General features: G+C 45.8%; 1 protein-coding gene across 2 annotated transcripts in view; it reads right to left on the bottom strand.

Moving 5' to 3' along the window:
- The window catches only part of TMEM183A (transmembrane protein 183A), a 19,087-nt gene extending 13,248 nt beyond the window's left edge, over window positions 1-5,839 (bottom strand). For both annotated transcript variants that reach the window (XM_004699817.2, XM_004699818.2), the window contains exons 1-3: window positions 5,700-5,839; window positions 5,463-5,552; window positions 4,507-4,674 (exon numbers count right to left, since the gene is read on the bottom strand). In XM_004699817.2, coding sequence (XP_004699874.1) covers window positions 4,507-4,674; window positions 5,463-5,552; window positions 5,700-5,808 — 367 coding nt within the window. In that variant the 5' untranslated portion in view covers window positions 5,809-5,839. The remainder of the gene's footprint in view (window positions 1-4,506; window positions 4,675-5,462; window positions 5,553-5,699) is intronic.
- Window positions 5,840-8,366: the final 2,527 nt, after the last annotated feature.

Raw genomic sequence — 8,366 nt, 5'->3', positions numbered from 1 at the left:
GTTTCCATGCATCTTTTGATTTTCACCTCGTCTTTCTCCAGAGTTGCACCTTAAATGGCTACTCGTGCGCTTTTAAGGCCCTAGTGACTACTCATCAAAGTAAGGTGGATAACATTGTCTTTGTAAAGTACTGAAATGTCAACTGATCTTGGTGTCCCCAAGAGTATGGTCCTGAGCTCCTGGGCCCTGTAACTCATTCCGTCAAGGTGTCTGATTATGTCTAATAGGGTTTCATCACAGTCCCCTGTATGCTCCTCCACATTTTTCCACTGATGGGTATAGTACTTTCCTTCTTTGTGCTCCTGTGAACAGTGCTGTGATGAACATGGGTACACATCAATCAATCTATGTCCAGGCCTTCATTCCTCTTGGATAAGACAGTAGAAGGATTGACAGGTTGTAAAGCATCGCTATTTCAACTTTCTGAGGAGGCACCATACCACTTCCCACAGGTCGCGCTGGTCCCCAGCACTACGCTCCAGTCTTTCTGAACCCTTGCTGGCAGTTGCCATGCACTGCTCTTTTCAACTTGGCTGTGGGTGCCGGCATAAGATGGTCTCTCACCAGTGTCTTCAGTGGAATCTCACAAATGGCATCTCTTCCTGCTTGTTGGTGACCTGAATGTCCTCTTTAGTGAAGTGTCTGTTCCCGTCCTCTGACCATTTGTCTTTGATTGTCCAGGTGCTGAAGCTTTCTGTTACGTTTACAGCCTTGTGCCCTGTCGGATATGTCATTGCCAAACACTTTTAGCTAGTCCTTGGGTTCTCTTGTTACTCTTTTGGAGAAACCTTTTGATGAGCCTAAGTGTCCAATTTTTAGGTGGTCCCAGTCATCTAGTTTGTCTTCTGCTGTTTGTTTTTCCTTATGTTGGACAGTGTATTTATACCACACATTAGGGCGCCTGTGTTTCTCCCTACTTTGTCTGTGATGGTCTGCAGAGTTCCAGGTTGTACAGCTGGGTGTCGGATCCATTTAGAGTTCTTCTTGTATATGGTAGGAGACACGGGTCCTGTCCGTCCTGCTGAGAGGTCTCCACTGCAACCCTGTCCTTGGTTTCCTTTGCAGTCTCCATCCACCACGTTTTTTCTTCAGTTCAATCATTTAATAACAAAACTGATTTTAGAAAATTCTGAAGTGCAAACCACATCTAAAGACCCAGGAAGTTACATACATTTGCATTACCCAATACTAATTGCCAGACTACAGGTTCTTTTCCTCTAGTTCCTCAGCTCACTGCCAGTTTAACCTAGGACCCCATCGCTCTCTCTCTTCCTCCTTCAGACACGACTAGTGCTAATTAACTATACCTCTGGACCATGAGGTCAACTCTCCATTTCAGATTCACATAATACTCTTTCTCCACGACATGGGAATCCTGACTCTGCTAAGTCCCTGGACTCATAGTTAGTAACAGAAATAGCCTAAACCAGCTTTCCCCTTTCCTTGGCAAAAGAGCCCCTAAACCACCTACCTAAAGGTGTCCCCGCTTTTCGGGCGATCTGCTTCCTTCAGCTCTGACTCAATCAGGCCCGTGCTAGGCTCTTCATACATCTAACGCGACCCCCTCTCTTTTTGTGTCCTGCCCTTTCTTGTCATCTCTAGTGCCCATCACAGGCTCAGACTACTCTGGCTGGGCTCTTCTTTCTCCCCAAATTAAATCTCTCTATCAAAGAAATGGTAAATGACTCCCAGAATGTCCTCTACTGAGATAAAAAAGAGCACTATTAAAATTGCACTGCCTTTGGAGATCAAAATGCAAAGAACAGTAGGCCTTAACACGGACTTACTTATCAAATTTCAGGACAAGGAAAGGAAGTCAGTAAAGGAAAGCTTCGGGCCTTAAAGAATTCTGACAGGCACTGGTCAGAGGCAAAGCACTCCAGACTAAGGGTAAAAAAGAGACAGTCTGACATGATTTTGATATGAAGAAACTGTTAGCTTGAGATGTGATGATGGCTTCTGCTTTAAAGATTATCTTTTTGACAGTAACTACAAAAATACTTCAAGATATTAACAGGCTATCTAGAAGTAGTTTCAAAATAATCAACTGTGTGTGTAAGGTGGAAGGTGAAACAAAATGGCACCTGTGAATCGGTGTGAACGCCCACATGGGATTCACGACACTCTTCCTTCTCTTTGTCTACATCTCACTTACAGAGAATGGGGGGAGGGGCAGACCCGGCTCATTAGAATGAGGGAGACTCATGGATGACCAGTGGTGCTGTTGGGTAAATATAGGATTGTTAACAAGATCATGGTCCACATCCATCCCCTGCTCGGCAGGGCAAAGAGGAGGCTGTCTCAGAATCCCTATCTAGGGTTGCTGGGTCAGAATCAGGGGGTAAAGTAGGGCAAGAAGACAAAAGATGACTTATAGTTAAGGATTATGGTTCTCTATATAATAAGGGAAGGCTATCTTGAATGCACCAGGGCTTGGTAGCATAGCTTCGAACCAAAAGGTTGGCAGTTCACATCTCTGGCCACTCAACAGGAAAAATATGTCCCAGTCTGCTCCTGTCAAGACTGTTAGGTGCCTTGGAAACCCCACTTCTACTCTGTCCAAGAAGGTGACTATGAATCAGAATCAACTCAAACAGTGGGTGGGGTTGGGTTTTGGCATCTTCAGTAGATAAAGAATTTTTACAACTCAATAAGAAGAAGACCACCTACCCCATGTAAAAATGGGTAAAGGATTTGAATAAACATTTTCCCAAAGAAGACATACAAATTAACTACTGAGTACATGAAAGAATATTCAACAGCACTGGCCATCAGGAAAATGCCAATCAAATCCACAATTGAAAACCACATCTGAGGATGGTTAGAATTTTAAAAGTCAGGCAATAAAAAGTACTGGTGAGAATGTTGAGATACTGGAATGCCCCCATAGTGTCAAATTTTTACCTTCAAGAAAAATAGTAAATAGTCACAGAGCATGATTCACAAGTGACAAGTGGAAACAACCCAAATGTTAATCAATAAATGAATGGAAGGACTGAAGTAATGACATAAGACTAAACTATGGAGGAAGCTTGGAAACACACTAAGTAAGAGAAGTCATGTGAAAGACTGCATATTTTATGGTCCCATTTACATGTGTGTCCAGGATAGGTAAGTCTAGAGAGAGCAAACACGTGCTTGCCGAGGGCTGAGTGTGGCTGTGGTAGGGAACAAGGAATGATGCCGATGGTATGGAGCTAGTCATGAAACTGTTCAAAACTTAAAAGTCACACTGATGACAATACAACTCTGCGAACACGTGAAAGCCACTGAATTGCACCCTTTAATGGAGTGCATGCTATATGAACAAAGATGTTGCTGTTAAGAGGTTTGTCACTCGTGAAATATGTTCTAAATAAAATAAATCTCTTAACAGAATGGTTGGGGTTCTCTAAGTGATTAAGGAAAACGAAATGGGAAATGTCATTATTTAGGGGTCTTGAAGAGTGATTATCACTGACAGTAACTGGTGTAATTCAATGGAATGTCAGTTCATTAATTTAGTATTTCAGTGTACTTCAACAAATACAAGTATCTGTTATTTTATTCTCAAGCAGAGATGAAAGTTTTGGTAGATCTGAAATGAAACCTATACATATTACTTATTATGAGCCTCTCCCTAAACCTTGCTGATCATCAGGATTAGCACAAGAGCTTTAAGAGCAGCTCTCTGGGTTGCACTCCAAGAGATTCTTCTCATCATTAAACCTGGGGTACACAATGGAATCTGATTGATGATTTAGCACTTGGTATCATCTGTGTAAGTTTTCTCTCTACTAACATCGAAACCAGGGGTCCTCAAACTTTTTAAACAGGGGGCCAGTTCACTATGCCTCAGACCCATTGGAGGGCCGGACTATAGTTTAAAAAAAAAACTATGAGCAAATTCCTATGCACACTGCACATATCTTATTTTGATATGTGAAAAACAAAACGGGGCAAAAACACCCGGCTGGCCAGATAAATGTCCTCATGGCCCGCGGGCCGTAGTTTGAGGACCCCTGATCTAAACATTACACACTTTTCTATTTCCCTCACAAAGGCTCAAAGCTGACTTTAGTAACTGCAAAGAACTTTAAAACTCGTGATAGAATCTAATGTCATGTGAAATAAGGTTGGTTACCCTGAAATCCACACTGGAGAAAACCTTTTAGTCCTATTGCTGCTTCCTTACACCTTCAGAAACCGAAGGGCTTTTTGTTTTCATGCTACCCATAAGGGTTTTGACCCTAAATGAGCAGCTACTCAAGTCAAGTTCACAGCTCCACAAATCTACTCTCGCTGATGTCTTTCCCCCTCAAATTTTCACCAAAAAAATTAAGAAACCTTGATGCAATATACCCTGTCCCACTACTAAGATCCAACTTGAGGACTAGGTTCCCAGCCAAACCAGTCCTTTACCGGCATTCCCTCCTGTGTTTTCCCTGGTGCTACTGGGAAGGGAAAGCTTCGGCCTGTCACCACAGAGAGGGCTCACATGCCAGAAGAGCGCATTCCTGTCTGTACCTTTGTGCCTCTTGCTCTTCTTTTTTCTGGAGACTGTTCTCTCATATATGCTCTCCTCCTGGGCATCCATCTCATCGCTGCTGTTGATGATGTCACAGGGCTCGCCAGTCCCAGAGAGAGCTTCCTCCGCAGGAACCTGGGAGGCTTCCAAGCCACACAGAGATTTTACTAGAATAAAATAAGAGGGGGTGGGGGGGCAGGGAGAGAATGAGATGTCGGACAGTCTTGTACAGCAATGCAAGCATCTCTCCATCAAGGCCAGGGGTGGACAGCAGGAAGGTCTGCTCAACTTCCCTAGAGAACGCTGGGATGCTATCAGCAGGTATACAGGCCAGGAAGGCATTTTGGATACAAAACACTGAAAAGCCACCAGCAACCTGACTCCAAAAATGCAGAAACGGACTCCTTAAAAGAGACTATTTCAGACCTGAAGGAAGAGCGGGCATGCCATTCTTCCTCTCCAAGCTCGGCAGGATTAAAGACAGAAGGTGAATTTTCTTCTCATTCACATAACTCCTGAGGTGTGGTGTTGGCGACAGGGAGGAAGGACTCCTGGTCCTGGGCTAGAAAGGACGGGTTCACAAAAACCCAGAGCTCTACAGGGAAACCAGCTGGAAACATGACCGCATAAGCAATACCGGAAAAGGAAAGTAATATCCTAAGGCTATTAGACATGGAAGCAAACCACAGAGTCAGATGAAACTATACCAGAACTACAGGAATGGATTAATCCTCCAGAAGAAAGCCGAAGCCAAAAGACATGATTCCTGCTACTGACCGTGCTACTCTGGGCTCAGCTCTCCACTAACTGCGTGTGTAAACACTGGGAGCAAACATGTTTATGGGAAGATGCCCGGAGGATGGCAAGAAAAGCACTGAGTCAGGATCCCAGGGAAATGAACCACGGATTGGTCTTCCCTGGCCTGACGCTGAGACACCTGCCCAGCAACGCCTACCTTCCTGCTGAACGGCATTGGCGACGGCTTTCTTGACCCGTCCAGACTTCACGACGGCCGGATCCGAGTTGGCATAATCCGCCACGGTCACTGAAACAATGCACCAACCCTCAGTTATGTGCCCTACCAAGACCTCCCCACCCGAGACGCCCCGCTGACCACAGCACCTCGGCGCGGCCCAGCCCCTTCCCGGCCGCTAACCCCCGAGCCTCCCGGTGCCCCCGCCCTCTCGCCCACCTCGGCCCGAGCAGGCGTCGTGGGCCCGAAACTTGAGTCGCTTCCCTCTCTTGGGCATGGCGACCGCGTCGGGGCGAGGCCGGCCTAGCGGGCCCGGACCCCGGGCCATGTCTCAGGACGGAGGGCCGGCCCCAGGAGCCGCGGGCCAGCTCCGCCCCGCTCCACGGCCATCCCGCACGCCGAGGCGGCTGCTCTCGCGAGAACTTGAGCGAGTCGCGTTGCTGTTGACGCCACTCTTCGGAAGCCAATCAGCACTTGGGCCAAAGTGCACGTCATCAGGCGGCGCCCGCCGGGTTCCGTTGGCGCGCGATCCTGTTTACGGGTCGGTTGTCGCGGCGTCTCTGGTCGAACGATTGGTGTCTCCACTGCAGAACGTACAGCCGCTTGAATCAAAACTGAGAGATCACATCCTTACGCCCCCCGTTCTCCCCACCTCCGCTCTGCCCACGTAAGCACCCAGAGGCGCAAACATTGTCGTCGTCGTGTTTGCTGTGTGCCAGGCCCTGTGCAGCGGTGATCCCGACACTGCCCTTGTCCGGTCCTGAGGGCGCTCCGTCGAATAGGAGAGTCTAGTAAACACGGGTTTAAGATAGGCTGCTCATGATTTCAGAAACGGGGAAAGGTGCACATATCTTGACTAGGGGAGTAGAAGGTTTGGTCAACGGGGCTGGTTCAGTCAGTGAGGAGAAAAGGCATGCTAGTGCAGAATTCATCTAGGACCTTAAGTGATCTGCCGGACCTTAGGTTTGAGCATGGCGGAGCTACGGTTAGAGGCATATTGGTATGGTGGTTCAGGGAAAATTGGAAAACCAGGTAGTGAACAAATTGTTCATGGCCTAAAATGAGAACTTGTCCAATAGGTGTTGGGGACCCATGGAATCTTCCTGAGGCTATAGAGGCACCATTTTTTGAGAGAGCAATAAGGAAGGAAAACATGGAGACGAGATACGTTGGCTGATATAGACCTGTTCTAAGAAGGGACAATAGAAAGGATGGGGGCGGGGGCGGGGCCGAATAGGGAGCTGAAAGCATTGATGACTATATAACCCCACTCAATGGAATTGAACAACAGAATTGTATGTGAATGGATATATTGGCTGCGTAAGAAATGGCAATATAGATACACACCCAAAAAAAGCCGGATTTTTTTCAAAGCTATGTATTAAATTTTTTTTTTTAAAAACCTTACCACCTTCAAAGTACTCTCCATTATACTTAATACATTTATCAAATCTGCAATTCCATTCTTGGAGACATTTTCCAAATTAATCTGTTTGGATGACTCAGATCACCTCCCTTGTTTTGCTTTGTTTTCTCACTTCTATGTCATCAAATTTCATGTCTCTCGTCATTCACAGAAACGAAAAGAAGTTGCATGGAGTGGGGTCAGGTGAGTAAGGTGCCTGGGGCGCAAGAGAGGCATGCTGTTTGGGGCCAAAAACTGGCACATAGGGATGGCTATGTGAGCAGGTGCACTGGCGTGGTGGCAAAACCAGTCCCCCTGTCTGCCACGAATCAGGCCTTTTTTGTTGCACACTGTTACACAATCTTTCAGGGCCTCTAGCTTGATTAACAGTCTGGTCTGATGGAACAAACTCCAAATGCACTATGAGTTGATGTTATTTCATCCATTCAGGGAGTTGAAGGACTCCAGAATGAGATTTGTCATCAATCAACATTTCACAAGTTTTTCCCATCCATATCAGTTTTCTGCAGCGTTTTTCCCCCCAGCATGAACCAAAATTTCACAGGCACACACTGTGCTCTTAAATCAGCCATCACAAAAAACGAGATTCAAGTGAAACTGCTTTTACAAAAAAAATTCACTTTGACCAGAGAGAACCTTTCCAGGCAATGCCACAGGGTGTATTAACTCAGAGCAAGTTACTCGATACTCGCCTAGCTGGGAAAATGCATGCTATGAAAGCTCTTCTCCACACAGTGCAACTCCGGTTTGGGTGGGGCACCCCCTCATAATATAAGGGCTCCTGGGGGTATGGTGAGAGGGGCGTGGATAAAGGGGAGCAGATATCAAGGAGTTCAAGAAGAAAGAAAATGTTTTGGAACCGATTGTGGTATCAGTTGTACAATACTGCTTGATGAATGTTATAGCTGTAAGGGTTCCCAATAAAATGATTAAAAATTAAAGGATGTACAGAATATAATAGAAAGATGAAGAAGAATCAACAAAACGTGGTCATCGGAAAGGAGGCACAAAAATGAGAAGGCATCAAAAAGATCCTCATGCTCCAGCCAGAAAAGTCAGGAGTAGTAGACATGTTTGGGAAGGTAGAAATGACCAATGGAAGGATAGGAGAATTATCTGGTCTAGGTATTGCTTAAGCTGTCAGAGTAAATGAGATTTCCAAGTCAATTAATGTACTCAGTAATTTTTTAATTGATCATTTAACCCTAAACCAAACCAAACTCACTGCCATCAAATTGATGCCAATCCAAAGCAACCTTGTAAGGCAGGGTAGAATGGCCCCTTTGCATTTCCAAGATGGTAACTCTACCGGAGTAGAAAGCCCCACAGTGGCTAGTGGTTTCAAACAGCTGACCTTATGGTTAGCAGCCCAATGTGTAACCACTATGACACCAGGGCTCCCCTGAATACTTAATACAGTAAAAAGGAGTAAAGCTACCAGCCTAACTGTCCCACCCACA

This window comes from Echinops telfairi, unplaced genomic scaffold (genome assembly GCF_000313985.2).
Source record: "Echinops telfairi isolate 266 unplaced genomic scaffold, ASM31398v2 ScPeMD7_7424;HRSCAF=8462, whole genome shotgun sequence".
Lineage (NCBI taxonomy): Eukaryota > Metazoa > Chordata > Mammalia > Afrosoricida > Tenrecidae > Echinops > Echinops telfairi.
Note: the sequence above shows the minus strand (reverse complement) of the source record. Positions and strands in the feature narration are given on the sequence as shown.